Source organism: Lemur catta, chromosome 11 (assembly GCF_020740605.2).
Source record: "Lemur catta isolate mLemCat1 chromosome 11, mLemCat1.pri, whole genome shotgun sequence".
In the NCBI taxonomy this organism is placed as follows: domain Eukaryota; kingdom Metazoa; phylum Chordata; class Mammalia; order Primates; family Lemuridae; genus Lemur; species Lemur catta.
In genome coordinates, this window is record NC_059138.1 from 78,909,202 (window position 1) to 78,930,451 (window position 21,250).

The 21,250-nt window shown below is 44.4% G+C and overlaps 1 protein-coding gene across 2 annotated transcripts in view; it reads left to right on the forward strand.

Annotated features, from left to right (window-relative positions):
- Window positions 1-3,268: 3,268 nt before the first annotated feature.
- BMPER (BMP binding endothelial regulator) overlaps window positions 3,269-21,250 on the forward strand; it is a 241,498-nt gene continuing 223,516 nt past the window's right edge. Inside the window, exons 1-2 of one of the 2 annotated variants that reach the window (XM_045564642.1) lie at window positions 3,269-3,538; window positions 4,610-4,695. In XM_045564642.1, the coding sequence (XP_045420598.1) occupies window positions 3,406-3,538; window positions 4,610-4,695 (219 nt within the window). In that variant the 5' untranslated portion in view covers window positions 3,269-3,405. The remainder of the gene's footprint in view (window positions 3,539-4,609; window positions 4,696-21,250) is intronic. The other variant, XM_045564643.1, reaches the window with a different exon arrangement.

Consider the following 21,250-nt stretch of genomic DNA (forward strand, 5'->3'; position numbering starts at 1 on the left):
TCCTTTACCTTGCTTCCTTTCTGAAGGGTCTGCTTATTTTTATTTTTAGCAAGCTGGGTTGATGTGATTTCTCTGGAAGTAACTTTGGGACTTGAATCCGCATTACTAAGTGGCACATTCAGTTGAATTTTTTGGTGAGAATTTAGCATCATAGTTTTGAGAGAAGAAGAGGAAAATTTCTCTTACCGCAGGCCTGGTTCCCTTTTGGTCTGATTAGATCACACAGTTTATTTTTGAGAGAAAAAGAGGAGACAATGCTTTGTCTAATTGAAACTGGGACAAGTCCTGAGTTAAATATTGGTCTTTAGGCCCCATTATGTCCTTCCCTTTGAAAGATGTCATAAGCAGACATGACATGGCTCTCTGATCATGACGCTTTCTGTTAGAAACGTTCTGAGCCAAACACACTTTTTTTTTTCTCCTTTTAATTTCAGTGAAGGTCATTTTGGGATTTGGACGGTACCACTATTTGGTTTAAATGTGAAGGCAGATCTATGTGCCTTTTGGTGCAGGCATTCTTTTTTCTTTTTGACCCCGGAATATCTCAGCTTTGAGTAGACAGAGCCCAATTGGCAGCTGATACACTGTCACTTGAAGCCGCAGTGGCAGTAGATGCCTGGGGGAACATTCTGACCAGCCCTTTGGGGAGAAGGCTGCTCTTTCAGAAGTAGGGCCCATTTGCCTAGAAGGCAGCAAGGGAAATCACCGGTGGCAGTGGATTTAACAAACAGGAAGAAGAGACAAGGCTGCCAAAGGCTTCTGTATATCTTCCCCATTCGCAAACTACCCGGCAGATGAAAATGTTTTCCAGGTGGTTTTTTGGATTTGCACCTACAGGGAGTGTTCCAGTGCACCCCAAAGCATCATGCTACTTATTGTAGAAGTGCCACACACATCTAGATTCTGTCATAAAGAAATTTGTCATGCAAACTGTGAGAATGTATGGCTGATACCAGGGAAGAAAGGCAGGCACATCAAAGTAATTCACTCACAGTCTTCAAAAGTTTTGCAACGTCATAGTGTGCCTTTATCCAAATCCACTGCTAAAGTCTAGGGCAACAAAAAGTCTCCCAGTTTCCCCATTATTCAGTTTTCCTTAATTAAGTCACAATTAACAATTTTATCTAAAAACCTCATTCAGGGAGAACCTTCTTAGATAGAAGAGATAGTGGTTTCAAATGATTGTGCTTATCTGTAGCAATAAAAGTTTTTATTTTCTATTTTATTTTTTCATGAGTCACCGTGGAAAGTAAAGGTGGGTTTAGAGATGAGGTGTTTTTTTTTTTTCGCAAGTTATCTTTATGATTAGTAAATACATTAAACACTGGTTTTCAAGAAGCTGCCTGGTTATGGCTTTATTTGGGGGAAAAAAAGCAATCAGACGTCATCCTTCTCTTTTAATTTAAATTTTACACTAAAAATCTGTTTCGAGAGGGAAATGGAGCATGCTAAGCTAACGACAGGTTTCCATTCTCCTATTTTTCCTCCGTCAGCGCAATGTGCTCCTATGGGCTCCTCGGTGTGTTGGGATGCAGGTAATGCCGCGCTAATTAAGGGAAGGACCCAAACTGCTGGAAAAAACGAAAACAAATAAACAGTCGAAAAATCAGGGAAGGGTAAGATGAAGCTAGATTAAATGTGTCAGCAAACAGACTAATTTATTTTCAAAGGTGTAGTTTCTACAAATACAAACAACCACTTTGCCGGGAGACTCATAGGTCCCCTCCGCTGGGGGGGGGTCCGGATGGGGGTAAGCGTGGCTTGTCAACGATTTGCTGTTTGGATCCACCCAGGCTGACCCGCCGCTGGGAGGATGGGGGTGCAGGGACGGGTTTCCATTCTCGGGGAAAGGAAATCGGTGGCCCCCAGTGAGCTGCAAGGGCGGCTGATCAGCAGGTCCCAGCACCTTGCCAAGCGTCCCTCACTCTCACCCCGTGCCTTTACAATTTGGTTAGAAAATTTCTCTCCTCGGTCGCACCCCTTTAGAGTAGAAGGTGCCACTGCTTGGGCGGAGGCAGCGATTCAGCCAGGGGGACCCTAGGAGCGGACTCCCGGGTACCCCGAGCTGCAGAGAACTGGAGGGCGCAGCCGGGACGGCGGGGGCGGCGGAACTCCAAGCTGTCCCGGCCGCCGCCGCCGCGGCCCCAGCCAGAGATTAGCGGCCGGGCGGGTCCCTCCCTCTTTCGCGGGTGAATGAATGATTAGTCAGCTAGCACCTCCCCGTCCCGGTCCGTCCGAGGTTGGAAGGGAGGAGTCTCGGAGCGACTGTTCCTCTTTTACGGGCGAAAGGCGGTTGCCTCTGTGCATTTATTAATCGACCTCGCATGTCGTTTCAACCTCGGTCCTTCCTACTGTCGAGACGCGCAGACACACAAGCACAAAGCACGTATCTCTAAGGCCACTGGCTCCTCTGTGCGCTCAGCCCCGGGAGTCCGCTGTCGCGCCTCCGCCAGAGGGGAGCAAAGCAGGGCGTGAAAAGTTGCCGGGGCCCGCCTGGGCCGGGGTTGTCGCTCCTTCCCTAAGTTGGGGCACCCGGGAGCCTGCAGGGGTGGTGAGGCGCGCCCGAGCCCCGTTCGCTGCTCGCTCGGAGGGTTGGGGCTCCCGGGCGTGGGCGCCGGGGCCGCGGCATGCCCCGTGGGGGAGGGCTCCCCCGGGAAAGGGAGGAGGCGCGGCGCTCGAGGGCGGTGGACGCGCGTCTGCCCGGCTGTGCTCCGCGCCCCGGGGCCGGCGGCCTCCCTTGAGGGGCCGGGGACCCGGCTGGAGGCCGGGCCGAGACGCGTTCCCGGCGCCGCGATCGCTCAGTCCCTCCTGCGCCCGGGCGCCCCCAGCGGGTTCCGGGACGCGCCCGGTGCGCCCCTGTCTCCGGCGCCGGAGCGAGCGCGCGCGCCGGCCGGGCAGAGAGCCGGCGGGGCCGGCAGGAGGCGGGAGTGGAGGAGTGGAGGACACTGCGGCGACGGCGGCGGCGGCAGCGCCGGGAGCGGTAGCTGCAGCCCGGGCGGCGGCGGCAGGGCGGCAATGCCCAGGCGGCAGCGCCGCCGCTCCTCTCCGTCCATCTCCGGCGGCTCCAACACCCCCTCCTCCCGGCCCCCTCTCCGGCGTGGAGGGGCTGACGACTAAGCCGCTGCAAGCAATTCCCTTAAAAAAAAAAGCTGCTTTGGAGGAGCCCGTCCACAGGACCCCTCCTCCCCGGGCGCCCCCCACCCCTCGCCTGCCCCTCCCGCCCTCCCTCACACCCCTTCCCCGCCCCCCCGCCCCCCCCCAGCTCCCGGGCGCCCGCCCCCCTCCTTCGCGGACTGTCTCCCGCGGACACGCCGGCTGAGAGCCCTTTTTGACTGCGAGCGGCGGCAGCGGAGCAGAGGCGGCGGCGCAGGACCTGCCGTCGCCCGGGATTCCCTCCAGGTGACGATGCTCTGGTTCTCCGGCGTCAGGGCTCTGGCTGAGCGTCCCTGCCGGCGCTCGCCTGGGATTACCTGCTGCGTCTTGCTGCTGCTCAATTGCTCGGGGGTCCCTATGTCTCTGGCTTCCTCCTTCTTGACAGGTAGGGGAGGGGGCGGAGGGATTGGCCCTCCGGGACGCTGGTGTGGTACCCGGGAGAGGAGGCGCTGGCTTGCCCCGGGCACGGGAGGGTTTGGAGCGTGCACCTTGGCGCCTGCCCCTCACTGGTTGATGGGGATGGCGAGGAAGGGAAGCCCGGGGGTTAAGGGGCTGGGAAGGCTGCGAGTAGGTGCAGAGGTTGAGGGCTGAGAGGCTGTTGCCTTTAATGCAGTGATAATAGACATCCCGCTATTGAATTTGAGAACATTTTAAATTTATTTTAATGTTTTCCTCAACGCTTATTTTAATCTTTTCTCCCCCTACACAATTAGGGAAAAATTTTGTTCAGTTTTTCTCACATCCTCCTTTCTCACTCTGTGGGGTTCCAATATATCTACTGTGCTAAGAGTGCTTTTTAAAGCACTGGCTTTCCTGACCTTGAATTTAAAGAAGCTATCATATTTAAAAAACGTACTAATAGCAGGATATAATAATTATATATTTTCAGGCAGGTGAAGACCTCAGTTGCTATTCTGAAGGACATACTTTACTGACACCTGGTGCAGAAAAGAAAATATCAAGGCAATTTCTAAGAGAAGAGAAAAGAGGATTGCCTTTCAAAACGTGATTTCAACCCAAGACAGTATAAGGCAGATGCATATAAAGGCATTGATATTCATTGATGGGATCTTGACTTTTGTTCAAATATAAAATCTGCCCTAATGGCCAATCTAAATTTTTTGCATATGGGGGTGTGTGTTTAGTTGAAATGCCTTCATAAAAGAGGAGTGTTATTAAAGGTCCAGTGAAATACTTGGAATTGTGCTTAAATCATCTTAGAACAGAAAATCTATCTCTATATCACAGTTTTTTTTAAAATCTGCTTAAATAAAACTATTCAAAATGGATTTTTTTCCCCAAGGGGTTGTTTTTGGTGAGTTTGATAATGTAAAATTCATTAAGACTTTCAGAAATTTGGGTAGATGTTTCCAAAAGGAGTAGTGTAAAAATGGAAAATGTTGTAATAATGCTACTAAGCTAAGTTTAAACTAAAAATTTTTTCCCTTAATTTCAGGTTCTGTTGCAAAATGTGAAAATGAAGGTGAAGTCCTCCAGATTCCATTTATCACAGACAACCCTTGCATAATGTGTGTCTGCTTGGTAAGTGTGGAGATCAGGTAATATGAATTCAATTGCTTCCTCTGACAAGATGAATCCATTAAATGTGATAATATAACTAGATCCTAAAACTTCTCTTTAGTCATTACAAAACTGCACATAACTGCCCATAGTTTGTGAATTGAATCCAGTTGAATTTCTGAGTTTTGTGGACTTTGGCAATTTCCATTTCATCCAACTGGAAATTCTTATCTTTGTCATCATTGTTATAGAAATAAACTTAAGATGGACTTTGTATGATGTTGTCTTGGTGAAAATTACAGTTTGTAATGTCTTTCCAGTAATGGCTACTGCCACCAAATCATAGGTGCCACCAAACTTTCTGCCTTGGTTCTATAGTTTGAGCTTAGCAGGAAAATAATGAGATAACATTTAGGTATAAAGGTCAGGGATAAGATACCTGATGGGGGAAATAGAGGTGACAGCCACAAAAAAAACCCCATGAGGACAAGATGTAATTGTGGATTTCTTTGCTTTTTATACCCTAAGTTCTCAAATACAATCTTTACTTCTGATTTGGAAGCATTAGTCAGAAAGGACAATTCTATCTTTAAGAGAGAATGACATTTAACTGTCAGCTGCTTAGTTAACACTGGCAGTGGCTAGCAGTTTCAAAAAAGTAATAATTTGTTTCAATTTATTTTAATAGTTAACAATACATCTAAGAAGTAACTACTTGGGGGAGATTAAGTAATATAAATAAGAATTTCCGAGATGAAATATAGATCCATAAAGAGCAACATTTTTGCTTAAGAGTGTTTTACATGTCAATCAATTTTGGCAAAACTTGATTCAAAACAGCACATCACAAAACCCTGTTGGAAATAAATTAAGGCAGTCAAATGCAAAGCCCAGAAGTGATAGATGACTACTTGTTATCAGATCAGCATGCTGTATGGAAGAGACTCATCTCTGCTTAGGCGAAAGCCAAGCCATCTGAGTTTACACTACCCAAACTTTTTCATGACAAAAGTTAAGGTCAATGTTGCACAGTGATAAATGGTTGCAGGTATCAAATGATTCTCAGGTTCTTGAGGCTAAGGAAATCAACAGAAACAAGTAAAAATGCACTGCATTCACTGACACGATAAAATTGTGCCTAATAAAAAAGAGGTAAGAGAGAGGGTTCTTTAGGTTTTATGTTTGTGGGTAGTCATGTTAATTAATGATCTTTTACTAAAGAACTTGCTGAAAAGGAGCTTTGAGTTTAAATTTTGACTCAGTTGTAGATTTACAAATGCAGTGTGTGTATATGTATATCCTTTTTTTTCTTATCTGTATGCTGTGAGTGAATTATTTTATCTTAATCTCTTATGATTTCAGAGGAAATTACCCTGACCAAGTAATATTTAAATGTTCTGAGAGCTCCACATGTAAAATATTGTTTTTCTCTTCGGTGATATTCCCATTTATAAAGTTTACGTATACAGTTTGGGTTTTGCAGACTGTTCCCAAATAACATTATGCAAAATTCTCCACGCACCATTCCTCCTTTTTAGTACTTCTACCTCAGTGGAAAATAGTGCCTTTCTCTGAAAGTGGGAGACTTAGTGATAAGAAGATAGGTGTTAGAATCCTGCGGTTTTGAAGGTAAAGAGTAAATCTGAAAAGATGTATCAGTTGGAATTCAAGTGGGAATTATACTTATTCCAGAAAAGTATCGATTAAATTCAGAAGGGTAGTGGGTTCATTTATGTTGTTAATATTTAAGTAATATTTAGAGGTATCTACCCTGGGTGAGTGATGTCAGAAATCCTTTTTAAATATGTAACATCAGGACTCTGGCTGTCGTGCTTAGGACTTACCCTCGGACTTACCCACCAGGAGCTCTTTCATTAGCTGAAAGGCACAGCGATACGTTATCATGATCTGCACAGGGGTTTAGGATTATGGGGCCCAAGTCGTCACAGTCATTATTGCTTCCCAAACATCGGTACTGACTTGGTAAGAGTCAAAATAGATGGATGCCCACTCCTCTCTTTGTATACGCTCTTGCACATTTCCGTGGGCCCACTGCAGTTCATGGATCTCAAAGCACTCCAGTCTGCTAGGAGGCTGCTCGGCATTTTTATTCTTAGGCTGGAAGGTAGAGATATTTAGCAGATTGATAATGTGAGCAATAGTAAACATTTATGAAACACTTTTTCCTTGCTGGGCAGTTATCTAAGCCTGCATTATTTCATTTAATCCTCACGAAAATCCTTTGAGGGCTTGTCCCTTTATTTCGCAGATGAGGAAACTCAGGTTTATGGGGTTAAGTAACTTGTGAAGGTCGCATTTGAGTCAATAGCAGAGCTGGAACTCACTCTCAGTTTTGTCTGCCTCTAGACCACATGCCTATAACCAGGAGAAATAGGCTACCTGTTTAGTTAAAGATATGAGAAAGCAAGGAGAAAACAGAAAATTATTTTACCTTTTAGTGTTTCTTATGTTGTTTTTTTTCCTTTTGAGTCTTTCTGGAGTTCACTTAGTTAACATTTGTTAATCACATTATATGAAAGGAACATTTCGTTATGATTTCAGTTGACCTGCAGGGAGCGTTAGTCGTGAGCTAGTTTTATGTATGTACATTAAGAGGGTATGTAATAGTCTAAACTGAACTTTGGATAAAGAGAATAGTCATATTTAGTTTGTGTTGGTCCAGCCTTTTGGCAGAAAGGTACCTAAGGCTGAGCGTAAGCTCATATCTTGTTTCATAACATATACTAAAAAAAAAAAAAAAAAAGCTAACCTCAAGGTATGCTTAAAAAAGATGTAAAATGTTACAGTTGGGAGGAAAGAGGTGGCACAAAGTCCTGTGTGTAATTACAGAGGAGAAGCTTGAAAAACCCCACAAAGTCAACTTGGCCTGATTTAAACTTTTAAGCTGCAAAATGTTTCAAATGTGGAGTGAGCTCATTTCTGCAGAGGTTTTGAGGATGACAGTGGGCGCAGTGGCCACGGGAAGCAAAACTGAATAATTTTATTCTCATTTATCATCGTCTGCACGGATCCGAGCATCTTGCCAGAGCCAGTCTTGGTCCAAGAACAACCTGTTTGTTAGCTGGCGGTGGAATCTCATTTTAAAGTGTGTAGGCCAAAAAGCTTCGGTTCATCTATGCTAGAGGGAAGGTGAGAAGCTGGCCCACCATCCTAAAAGCTAGAGAACCGGGTGGGCAACTGAGGTTAAAAGATGCACGTGCTTTATTATTTAGTGAGAAAGCAAAGCATGACTTTTCCCCACCTTACAAAATAGTCTTTTATGGGGCTGAGGAAGGCAGGCCCAGACTTACTACTGTTTCGTGTGACATTTTTCCCCCTTCTTGCTAGGATTATTTTTCCCATAATGTGTAGGAAAACACATTGGTGACTGCCCTGAAATATAGCCGACAGGAGCCAGCCATACCCACATAAGTGAACCCAAAGTGATTCCCTGCATCTTTGGAAGTCCCCAAATCCACCCACTGTCTGTGATAAGTGGTACTCATACTTCTTAGCCTTTTCCACTTGACTGTAGAATAGGAGGAAATGGCAGAAGCCAGTGAGTTGGGCCCCGTACTAGAAACCTGAGAAAACTTTGGAGGCTGGAACTCAGAAAACCAGAAGTCATAGCTTAGTTTGGCATACATTTTGTTCAGCAGAAAACATTATTTTGAGGTTGAAGTTTCCTCTTTTAAATCCAGAGGTGCAATGTAGAAATGGACCCTTTGCTTATAAAAAGCAATGTGAAATTCAGTGTTACAAGAATCAGGGCTCCACCTATCTTGGAGCCAACCAAATAGTGAAAACAGAGGAGACCTTGTCTGATGTCTAATGTTTTTTTAATCACAAAAATCCTTTATCGCTAAACAAGTAGCTCCCAGTATCTTAGATTCTCTCGGGTGCCTTATCTCCATGAAATCCTCATGTTTTTCATTGTTTGAATTAACTGGCTGGAGAAGAGAAATCTATTGTCTGAGCAAGTGTTAGGCACATGTTTGAGAAGGAGGGAGATAACATTGCATGAGGATTCAATTCGTATGTATATGTATGAGGAGAGATGGGTGGTGGGAAAGAGAGAAAGCAGAAGAGATATAAAGCAGTCCAGATGTGTTTATTAGAGAGATACTGCACTTGATATATGAACATATATTATTATTATTATTATTTTGAGACAGAGTCTCACTCTTGCACGGGCTAGAGTGCTGTGGCATCAAGCTCTCAGCAACCTCAAACTCCTGGGCTCAAGCAATCCTTCTGCCTCAGCCTCCCGAGTAGCTGGGACTACAGGCATGCACCACCATGCCTGGCTAATTTTTTCTATATATTCGTTGTCCAGATAATTTCTTTCTATTTTTTTAGTAGAGACGGGGTCTCGCTCTTGCTCAGGCTGGATGAACATATATTAATACATAGGTTGCCATATTTTTTCAGAGTTGTATCTTATCATTTCTAGACTTGGGATGCTCACTAAGGATGTGATCTTATTTATTTATTCTTTAATTTTTACTCTGTTTAGAAGGTAATGTGACCAATTGCCTTTCAATAAAACAGTTTTGGGGGAAGGTAACTAATTTATGGGATTGTGTTGGCAAATTCACAAAGACCAGCTCGGAGACAGTTATTCTTATCCATGCTTTATTCAGGCCCAGAGAAGCAGAGCAAGTCTCCTGAGGTCACACAGTTACTAAGAGACATAACTGGGATGGGGAGCCAGTTCTTTCTCTGCTAAACCAATTTGCCTCTGCTGGTCCTTTACTACTTAAAAATATCTACAGATACCTTCAAGGGTTTCAGTGAGTAGTTTCAACCTCCATGGGGCTAGCTCCTTGGGGGCAGTTAGGGTGGTTTTGATCTTGTAGCACAAAGCAAGTCTGGAATTTGGAGAGCTTTTCCAAGGAAGACATGGCTTTTGGCTGGCCTCATATCATTTAGGCAAAGAGCTGTGGCCCAAGCATCAGACAGGCCTGGGTTCAAATCTAACTGGTGGTGAACTTGAGATAATCTCCTCACCTTTCTAAAGCTCAATGTCCTTAACTGGCGAATGGGATGGATATCAACATCTAGCTCATAGAATTGCTGTGTGAATTAAATAAGATACAAGACATAAGGCTTGGCCCAGGGCATGGCATATAGTAAGCTGTCTGGAATGAGTTTTCATTGCTGTTGTTGATGATGGTGTTATTTTTAAAATTCTCATTTCTTCACATGAAATAGGATGCAAAGGTTTATCAGAAAAGGATGAAAAGGGAAGCCGACAGAGACGTCTGGCTAATGATGCCAAGCCCACCCATCATTGTGAATGAACAGTGAACAGAGTTTGCCGGTAACATTTAGTGAGTTTTTCTGCCCCTCCAGACTTGGACTGGGCTGATCTAGGCTGCTTCCTTATTGGTCCAGTGTTCTTTGGGCCTTGGTGTAAGTTTTCCCCTTGCTCTCCATTAAACGTTAAAAAAAAAAAAACTTTCCATGGAAGAGGGGCCTCCTTTCTTGCACAGTATTTACATCTCTGTGCCTGTGGGGTCACCTTCACTTGTACTTTTATTGGCAGAGGGACAGGGTTGGGAGTTGGGAGCACTGTAATTCTGGAAAAACTGCCTAGTGGTCTGGCATCGTGGGGATTTTCCTGGCCTGCCTTGTGGAAGTCTCTCGACCCCGTTCCAGACCTGAGTGTGTTTTTGCTGCCTACTTACTCACTGCTCCCCTTCCCCATCCCCATCCCATTTCAACTGTGCTTTATTTTGTTTCCCAGCACTGGACTTGACGATGCACATCAACAGTAAACTGTGTTTTAAGTGTAGAAAATAGAGTTGAGCAAAGAGGTCCCTTCCCTAGCCTGGAATACAGGTAGCACAAGGGAAAGAGCATGGGAGGGATAATGGGAAAAGTCAGGCAAGCCAATAAGGTGGAAAATAAAACCAGTTAATAAAAATTTACTGAATAAATAAAGGATATCATTTTTTCGCACCCTCTTCTATGGTACTTCTGTCTAACTGATGGTATATTGAATCCTTTGTGCTATAAAAGAACACAAATAACACCACCTTTCATGGCACGAGGAGGTCAAGTGTGCTTGTTGAACTTAGTTAAGATCAGCAAATGAGCTGGGTGTATATTTTAAGACCTGTTGATTCTCAGTTCTAATTCTATAAAACACCACTCAAGGCACTAGGGATAGCAGGTTATAAATTCAATAATATTATTCTTTCTTCCTTCTTTCCACACTTCATCCCCCTTGCATTTTATTTTATTATTTTTAGCCTTTTCTGTGTTTGAGGCATTGTGCTGGTTCCTTTGAGGAGACAAAGGCCAATAGGGTAGATTCTTGCCCACAGCCTGATGGGGAGACGGACACGTGGATAAATAAGTTTTTACAGGAGTGACAGAAAAGCGCTATAATAGACTCGAACCCAAGTACTAAGGGGGCTGCAGATGAATGCTCTGACTGAGGTATCTGGGACCTTCATGCGGGAGGAGAGGTAGTCCAGGCAAAGCTTTGTTGGAGGAAAGACACAGAAGAGTATGGGCTTGGGGTGTGCGGGAATGGCAGGGTCCAATGTGTCCAAAGCTCTGATGGAGCTGGAGTTAGAAAGCTCCGTGGGAACCAGCACGGGAGCACCTTGAATGCAATAACAAAGATATCAGTTCCATTCCTGTAACTGGGGGGAGCCACTTAATACTTTTGTGCAGCTGCACAACCCAGTAAGATGCATTTTATATAAAGGCCTCTAGGAGCTTTTGTGGGGGATGTTTGGAGTGTGCAGAGGCTGCAGTTTGGACAACAAACAGCCTTCAGGGACGTGTTGTGGTCAGGTGGGAATAAACAACCTGAAGCAGGGGTGGGCAGTGGGAATGGAAAAAAGGTGTTGAGATACACCAGTGTTGCTCATTCTTTTGAATTTCTTTAACTACTTTCCAGCTGTAGAATATTTGGGTTAAAAGACACCAAACCACACTCAGCAAGACACAGTAGCTAAAATGCAGTCGTCGTTACAGTGGTTTGTAGGGTGTCCCTGTGGCACAACCACTTTGCTCGTCAGTTGGCGTCTCCAGAGCAGGGTGCTGCTACTTGAGTAGAATGGTTCGCCTCCCAGAGCTCACTCTCAGAGTTCTGTTTTGAGAGCCAGCTCTCTCACCGTACTCACGGTGGTACCCCTGGCTTACACTGCTGCGTTTGCCATTTGGCAAATCATTCAGTCTGGTAGGCATTTTCCTGATAGTATGTGTGCTCAATGGTAGCACACATTTTATATATTAATCAGAATTAGGTGGCTCACTTTTACAAAGAGCACCAATGTGCTGTGACATTGAGAACTCCTGGACTTGCAGAGGAGTTTGAGAGCCCAAGTTGACAGCACTTGGCAAGAAAATAGATGGCAGAGGCGAGAGATGGGGCAAATTGAAGGGAATTTTGAGAGTTCTAGCCAATGCCATAGACAGTGTAGGAAGAGAAGGGGTCAGGGGTGTGGATGGGTGGGGAGTAACCAGTTTAGATGTGATGAATTGGTCTTGATAGACCTTCCAAGTAGAAAAGTCCTTTAGGCTCTTAAAAATATGGATCTTGATCTCAGTTTAGGGAACTCGTGACTAGAAGTTAGCAATTTGTTAACTTATGCATATAAATAAACTTCAAAACTTTGAGAATAAATTATTTGTCTTGGGAAGGGGTCTAAATTGAGATTTTAATAAATGGGCCTATAGTATTTACTAGAAGGGTTATTTCTAAGAGAAGGTTAGAAAGGGAGAAACCTACGAAGGAGCATGGGCAATAGTTATAGAGGCAGGTGAAGAACCCGGAAGGCACAGGCCAAGGCAGAGGATGTTTGAAGAAGACAAAGGCTGGTGGTATTAAATGTTGGAAAGCATTAGAGTGAAGGTTCTAGAAGGATATCAAAGAAGGAAATTTCCCTTCATTTTCTCAGACTAATTGAAACAGTAAAAGATGGCCCCAATCCCCAGTACCTCCTGCACATTTGCACACGGAATGGAATTGATCATAGATTGCATTCACTGGAAGCTCATTTGGCAGGAATCTCAAACTAAGATGGTGTAGGGATTTTGAAAATTTAATGCCAAAATCACAAATTTTCCAAACTTTGATTTTTAAAAGATCATAACAAAAGTGAATAAATACCACATGAAATTTTAAAAGATACCAAAACAAAACTAATTTCATGGATAAAACTAATATACTTGCAAAGATTGTTGGAATGTTTCTACAGTTAAATGTAAAATGGACCAGGCCACATTTAGCCTTTTTTTTTAATTAGGAATAAAAGTAACAATATAAAAGAGTCTGACTAATATAAAAACTTATGATTATGAACTTTCAGGTTTGCTCTATTAAATTGTTAATGATGCTTTAAAAATATTATGATACGATTTTATGTCAAACTCTAGGTCTTCAGGTAAAATATTTTCTTTTTTCATGAAATTTTTTATGCCCATTTGGTCAGGGGAGTAAGCTGTGGAGAGGGGGCCGTGGTGTTGGAATGTATGGGTTCAACTCTCAGCCAGGCTGCCTGGTGTCTGTGCACCACTGGGCAGGTGACTTGCTGTCTCTGAGCCTTAGCTGTGAGTGCTGGACAAGCCACAGTGCAGACCTAAGTGGCTGGCTGCGGACATTCACTGAGGTGATGCAAATGGGTCAAAGGCAATGATGTTTGTGAAAGCCATTTGTGAACAGCGTAAATGAAATTGTTATGAAGGGCAAGTGCTTGACTAGAAGAATTTGAAGTGTGTACCATAAGCCAATTCTTAGCACGTGATTTAATGAATATATTCTTAAATGATAGCATCATGGTTCCTGTTTCTACCCCTTAATAGTTGTATGGCTTTAGGTAAGTTGCCTTATTTCTGTATCTCCATCTCTCTCTCTTCATCATGAGGCTCTTGTCAGAATCATGAGTTAAAAAATGTAAAATTCTCAAAACGTGGTCTGAAACATGGTGAGCACTTCAGGAATGATACTGCCATGATCGACAGGCTGTGAAATTACTGCCTGGGCCATACTTCTAAGAAGTGATCCAATGGACTGTTTTTATTACAGTTTATTGTCAACACCTATGACATGTGTTTACTCTGAATTTCTCTAAGGTAGACAATGGGATATCAGGAGAGGTGACTGCTTTTCTGTGAAAGATGGAAGACCCTGGTAGTATTGGGGGATTAGGAAGAAGGGTTGCTTCTCTCTTTTTCATCTTCAAAGCATCAGGGGCTTGATCTAATTACCGAGTGGGGCCCCTGAACCCGATGCTTCTGAGCTCCGTCCATTTTGAAGAGTGGCCTAGTGTCCTGCTTTCTGACCAACCACTTGTGCTTACCTGTGGGATCGGGCCTTATCCTGTAAAGGGGCAACCCAGGTGAACTGGCGTGACTAGATTTGGACATGTGGGCCCTGCGATTCACGCAGCTTTATATGCCTGGGGCCAGCCGTCCTGCAACTGTCCTCGGAGCCTGCTGCTGCTTCTCCTTCACAGCATGTTCTGCCTCGTGACTTGGGCATGATGTCCTCAAGTGTAAGAACCTTGTCATGGTCATCTCTGTCAGGGCCCAAGCTTCAGCAAGAGGTCCACAACCTTGGGACTTGAGTGGGAGTTAGGCTGGAGTTTCCTGTTTATAGTGTGGGTTGTTAACACTTAGGATAGCTCCCCCAGAATGGAACTCCAAGTTCCAAAACATGAGTCTCCCAGAGAGTTTGTCACAGAAGGTCAGCCTCCTCTATAAAAGACATTCTAAATAATCATTACGAAAACATGCTTTTTTTTCCTTCAAAAGGAATGTAATCACATTTTAAAATATAGGATCATATAGACAGTAAGACCTGCTTTTATTTGTGATAAAAGGAACATTCCCTCTTATAAGAAATATCCTGCTGTCAAAAGCAGAACTGTAGGTGACAACGCAGGAGGAGCAAAGGGAGGTTCTGGGACTATCTGACTTCCACTTTCGAAAGTCACAGCGAGCAATGCCTCCCGATCCCTGTAGCTGGCACGCCCCCGTCGTTTCCAGCCCCTTTCACTGAGGCTGACTCCAAAATCTCGACACAAGTCTTTATGTTTATATTAGGTTTTGGATGTTAGCTCCCTTGGCTTCTGGGAGCAGACTCTGTTGAAAATTATGTTTTTCTTTTAAGGACAAAGGCCTTATTGTATATACATGTCGTGTAGTGTAATGAGCTTTTTTTTTTTTTTTTTAAATGTTAGGTAATGGGTAGTACTAACCCAGATCTGCCAAATGAAAGTTCAAAGATCTGTAACCCGACTGGCAATTTTAAGGTAACTCAACAAGCAGGTAACTCAACAAGAGAAAATGAGAAGGTGGGACAAGTGGCATCTTCACTGACCGCAGTGTGTCCCCAGATGCCCTGCTGTGGTGGAATAACCGTGGAACGACTGTGAGAGAGGACCTGCACCACGAGTGGTGGGACCCCAGGGCCACTTCACAGGGAAGGACAGTGATAATAAAAATAAGGAAGATAATAATCATCACATGTTAACTTGTAAAATCACCTACTTCCAAAATAACTCCTGTATTCTTGGTCAAATAAATAGATTTTGGCCAGATGATTTTTCATGGGTGCTAGCCCTGTAGGCGTAGGGTGAGCAGCTTATTTTGAGACCCTGTGTGGTTTGTCGGCCTCTCCGGTGGTGCTGCTGGCCTCTTTGGCGGTGGGTGACCTCGGGAAGGCTGATTCCAGGAGAGACGAGAGACCTGCCTGGCCCTGAAAAAGGAGGCATGAAAAACTGAAGCTGCTCTTCCATTTCTTTGGGACTCAGTGAGAAGCATTGTTAGCCTCTTTATCTTAATCTATTTCCTCCATTCTTCTTAAACATTTTTTTTTTTAAACCTATTTTCCGAGGTTCCTCTTTGAGGCATGTGTATCTATGGACTGCAGCCATGACATTAAGGTTCCTCTAACCCTTCTCTGCTTTCTTTGCCGTGAGCAAAGTAATTACACTTTCATTCTTCACCATGTTTATTCTTGGAGTGTCTTATTAAAAAATATACGTGGGGACTCATTTTCCGTTTTACTTTCTAATTGAACAGAGCTATTTGTGCCAAGATGTCAAAATTGTCCCCTCTCTGCTCAGAGGGCAGAGCCTGCGTTGCATCAGTGGCCTGAAGTGCTCAAAGTTTCTGCAGTAAAAGCTGTGAGTGCCAAGTGCTGTATTCGACTGCCTCAGTGTGTTCCTTTGCCTCCCAGAAATGCACGAATTCTGGAGGCACTCACAGCCTGCCGGGTCGCTCCTGCTTTGTGGATTTATGGCGTAAAAGCAGTAGCATCGAGGCATTCACATAGCGGCGTTTTTTGGTCTCAGGGGGACACTATTTTCCTGAATGAGAGGACATAAGAGATTAAGCAGACATTCTCCCGCTTGGGAGCTGCGGTGCCAAAGCAGTAGGGTCCAGCCAGGGGCTCCTGTTTATGCCCTTTGAGGGGAATGGGGCCTGTTAGACTCAAGTTGTGGTGATTTCCTGTTTTCAAGCGTGTGGGAAACAGTGGTTCTGGTGCCCAGCAGGAACCCCCACCCCAGAGGTCAGCTGGAGCTCCATTAGCACGTAGGTGAGCACCAGGATGGAATTCCTTGTCCCTAAGGGGCAACGGAAGAACCTGTGGCAGAGCTGGATGGCTGGGAAGGGGGCAGGAGCCTGCCCTTTTTGTGAGTCTCGTTAGTCTGGGGGTGGCTTCTGCTGGAGAAACTAGCCCTCTCTATCCCTGCTGGGATGTGCTGGAAATGCATGTACCAGATGGCATTGCTTCCTTTCCTCCGTGGGTGCCTGTGTGTGCAGGGGGATAGTTGGGATTTATTGAAAACTGAATTTTTTTTTTCTGTCTCATGTAAACCATATACTAAGCCAGGGCAATGTGAAATTTTCTTAAATTATTTTGCATACTTGTGGCCATGTTACAGAAATCTAGAGCCCCCAGGTTTCAGTGTTATGAATTTTTGATATTTATCTGGCATTGACCTATAGAAACAGCAGTTTTATGTGGTTTGACCTTGTGTATACTTTGAGCATCTTTAGACGTTTTTCAAGGGGGATATTTATCCTCCGGGGTTATTGCAATGCACCTGAGTGAGGAGGCCTTTAAATTCAGAGTAAATTTCCACTGCGTTCATAAACTAAAACTAAAATGTGGTGATATAGCAAAATGCCTCTCAATCTGTGTACCTCCAACTCTGAATTAATGGGCTCTTCTGTACATCCTCAAGACCCCCTCTGAGGGTGGTGGGGAAGAGGGGGGAGGATGGGGGTGGCGGTGCTCAGCTTAGTGGGGGATTACATGGTAGGGGCTCTGCAGGAAATGTGGGAACTGCATCGCAGGACTGGCGTAGGAAAATGATTGATTGGTGGTCATTAAACGTGGCACGTATTTATTGAGCATTTATGTTAATAATGTCCTGAGGCACTGCAAGATTGCAGAAATGCTTTTTACATGAACAAAAAGAGAATTAAATTGTGTTTGAGATAGTTTTGAAGTTACCTTTTATTGCTTTACAGTTCTTTGAAAACTGATTAACTTATGCAAGCCGGAGATATTAACTCTTGACTGGAATATTTGATTAGTCAGAGCCACCTATGAGTCCTTGACTAGGTTTTATATGTTGTTATGTATGTATTCAATGTAACATTGGGATGGTGGTTTTAGTTTGCAAACTACCTTCTATTGTTAGAGTCTAAAATGAAAGTGTGAGTGTGTGATGAAACCAATAGTTGTGTATGTGTGTTGGGGGCCCATAGAGTGGTGTTTGAACACCGGTGACACAGGGCAGATGATTATGTTCCCTTCACTGGCAGCCTCTGCCCCTTCCTCCCTCACACACTTCAATTTGACTGTGTGTCTTCTCTCTGCGCAGTTGTAGGTCATTCATTAACAAGTTAACAGGTCAGTGGTAAGAATCTTGCTTCAGTTTCTTCTGTTCTCCCACCAGGGCCCCAGCAGTGGTGGCTCTCAGGTTTTAATGTGCATAAGAACCACCAGGGAGCTTGCTAAAAATGCAGATTTCTCTTGCCCTACTCCAGAGATTCTGATTCAATAGGTCTGGCTAGCTCTGGCGCAGACCTGAGAATCTCCATTTTTAAATAAATGCTTCTGGTGACTTTTATGCAGGGGCCAATTTTTGAAAAACTCTTCCCAACTGAGGTTTAATGGAAAAAGAATGATCTATCAATATAAACATAAATAGTTATGTTTACATTTAAAAGTAGTTAGGTACAGTTGAAATTTTATTGTTAGGATAGAACTTTATAGAAGGTCAAGTATCATTTAAATAATGTTTTTGTGGAGCTTTCCCACAGTTATATTGCACATTAACTATCTTTATTGAGATACTCCTTTTTCTCTTCATGTCATCTTTATCAAACCTCCCCTAGTCATCCAATCAGAATTAATCCCTTGTTCTTTGACACCTATATGTTGGTTACTTTTATTATAACCCTTCCTCCTGCCTCCTCTGAGTTTTTATTTTTTATGTGGCTATCTCTCCTACTGGACTCTACGCCGCTTCAGGGTAGGAATAGTGTCTGATTCTTCTCACTGTCACCCAAAACGTCTAGAATAGCACCTTTCAAACTTTAAGTCTCAACAGGTATTTTGCAAATAAACAGTGTTCAAAAACTGAGGAGAGGCTGAACTTCACTTTGCTCAAAGCCAGGCCGTGAGGTAGGGTAGGTGTTCTTAAGAAACCTGTTTCATAGTTGATATCATGAGGGCTCAAAAAAGGCAAAGCAAGACAAAGCGCACACTGAAATCAGTGAGGGGTGGGACCACAGTGCAAGACCTGGAATCCTGGCCCCCTGTGGGCTGTCCCTTTCAGAGAATGCCTCCTAACCACACGGCTGAGAAAACACCCTGCACCAGCAAACAGCTTCCCTGGGGATTATGTTTTCAGCAGTCCTTGAGGTCCGCCTAGGTAGAGTCCTGTCTGGCACCTTTGGGTGGGACGAGCTGACCCGCTGAGCTGCTGCCTGCCTTTTCCTGTGTCGGATTCCCACGGGGATACACTCTGTTTCCTGTGGTCTTTCTGGGGTGGGTAGCAGCTGCAAGATGAAGCTGATGTGACGTGTGTTTGTTGCTTCTTCAGTTTGAACCAGCTAGATGTAGCAATTTGACAAAAAAGCCGGGATTTTATGACTGACCTGGTGGGATCCAGCAGGAACCAGAGGCAAACGATGAGGGGGGAGGGCCAGGTGAGGCCGTAGCTAGAGGCAACTCACCACCCCAACCCCTTCCATTCCCAAAACCTCTCCAAGAGGCCGTTTCCTCTTGTTGGCAGCTTATATCCAGCAGGTTCCTTCTTTGCCCAGAACAAAACCACTCTGGGAAATGTTAGTTCTTTTCTCTCTCTTATGTTGCCCTATTTCATCCCATACTTTCCTTTCCCTGTTCAGGACGAGTGTCAAGTCAACCTGACTAGGCTCTGATTCATGTATGTCACCTTCATATAATTCTTGTCATGTGATTAGACAGTTTCTCATCCTTTATTTTGTGTAGCGATGGGGTCTTGCTATGTTGCCCAGGCCAGTCTCAAACTCCTGGGCTCACGCAATCCTCCTGCCTTGGCCTCCCAAAGTGCTGGGTTTTACAAGGCCTGAGTCATCATGCCCAGCCAGCGGTTTCCCATACTTTAAATGAGAATCCTTTTTTTTTTTTAAAGTTTTAAATTAGGCTGGCATTCCATTGTTCCAGGGTTCCATCCTTATCATCTTCATCTTTATTATTTTTTTACTATGTTATTTTCTTTCTTTGTTATTAGTGCCACCATTCCATGATGTCACTGCTTCTCAAGTTTCGTGTCTAGTTCTTCTCAGTCTCAGTTTTTAATGCTTGGTTTCAGCCCCACAGTGAAATGTACAAACTGGTATTACATGAGGTGGTTGTTCCTCCTCCACACACTGGGGGCCAGACATTTGTATGGATAGAATGTGCAGCTTGGAGCTCACTGACCTCTGCAAAGTCGGGTGATCTGGTGGAGAGCCAGAGGACAGCCGTTTGTGAGAAGATCGCCAGCTAGCTCAGAGCGATGTCAAGTTTCCAGGTGGGGGTTTAGGAGATATATTTCACTAATGATGATGTGCTGATATGATTTAGCCTGGTGAAGAGAATGCCCAGGGGAAACTTTAACAGCCTTCAAATATGTGGGAAGGAAATATTATGTTGAAAGGACAGAGAAGAGTACTAATCCCAAAGTTGCAACATAGTGTTAGCTTCAGTTTCTCCGCTGACCTCTGCCTTGCAATTGCTTCCAGAGTGAGTCCCAAGCTGGTTGTGGGGTCTTGGCTTCTCTGCTTCTTGGTCGGTGCCTGCCTGTGTGTGTGGGCGGCCCCCTAGATCCTTGGGTGCTAGTTAGCCTGCTGCAGATGAGTATCATGGTCCTGGCTTTGAGTCACTCTTTTTGGGATCACAAATTAAAAGCAGGGTCTGACTGTGGACTCTGTTTAACCTAGGGTTTTGGCTTCAGGACTTACTGTGACTGAGAAGGAAAGCTTCAATTTTGAGATTTCCCTTTCTTTTTCTTTCTACTGCTCCTAAGCGTTTAATGTTCTCTCACGCCCACACCCCTCTTTAATACTCACCTAGTTTTTGATCACTAAGCTCTGTTTGGTCACTAAGCTTTGTCATTTGGGGACATTGGTCCTAGTTTCCCTTGCATTCTCAGCAATTCTAGCCAGTCGACATTTTTTCACACTTAAGTCTATTCCCTCCAAGAGGTAGGTTGGAGGGCTTGGTAATTATTACCACTGGGGGTCAGGAGTGACCAACAGGGGCCAAGACAGCCTCTGTTGTGAGCCTCAAATAGTGGGCAGCAACAGTCCCATCCTGAGGTCTCTCGGTCACTAAGCACCTAGCCCAGTGGCAGGTGCTGAGAGAAGGTGACCTCTGGTGGTCACTGAATTAATGTAATGATCTCAACCAGCGATCACACACATACAGTTGTGCATGCACACGTATGTGGCTGTGTCTATGTGCACAAGGACTTACGTGTATGGAGCGCTTTCAGTATTTGTGTGATGGATTTATAAGAATTCTATTTATTTGGCTTCTCTTTCCATTTGCTGGATCTTCCTTATCTTCTCAAACTTTAAATACTGGAGAGCTCCAGAATGCAACCAAGATGTTTTCTCCATTTACCCTCATTTCCTCAGGTGATTTTATAAAGATTCATGGCTTAAAAACCACTTACATGCTGATAGTTCCCCCATTTATGTTCCCAGCCCCACCCTCAAGTCCAGATTCATATATGCAAATGCCTACCTGGGTGTCTACCTGGCATCTCAAACCAAAAATGGCCCAAATGGAGATGTCATTCCCCAAGCCTAGCTCTCGCCAGCCAGCGATGCTGGCTGCATCGCTCCACTTTCTGAGGCCATCAACTATGAGCTCTCTGATTCCTCTCTCTCTTGTATCCTGTGTTCAATGGATTAGCAAATCTTGACAGCAAAACTCTGACAATGTATCGGGTAATTTCTAACTACCTCTGTTACCTCCATTACCACCATTGCCTTCAGACAATGTATTAATGTTACCAACCAATGACCTCTTGAAAGTATACAAATTATTTCACTTATTTGA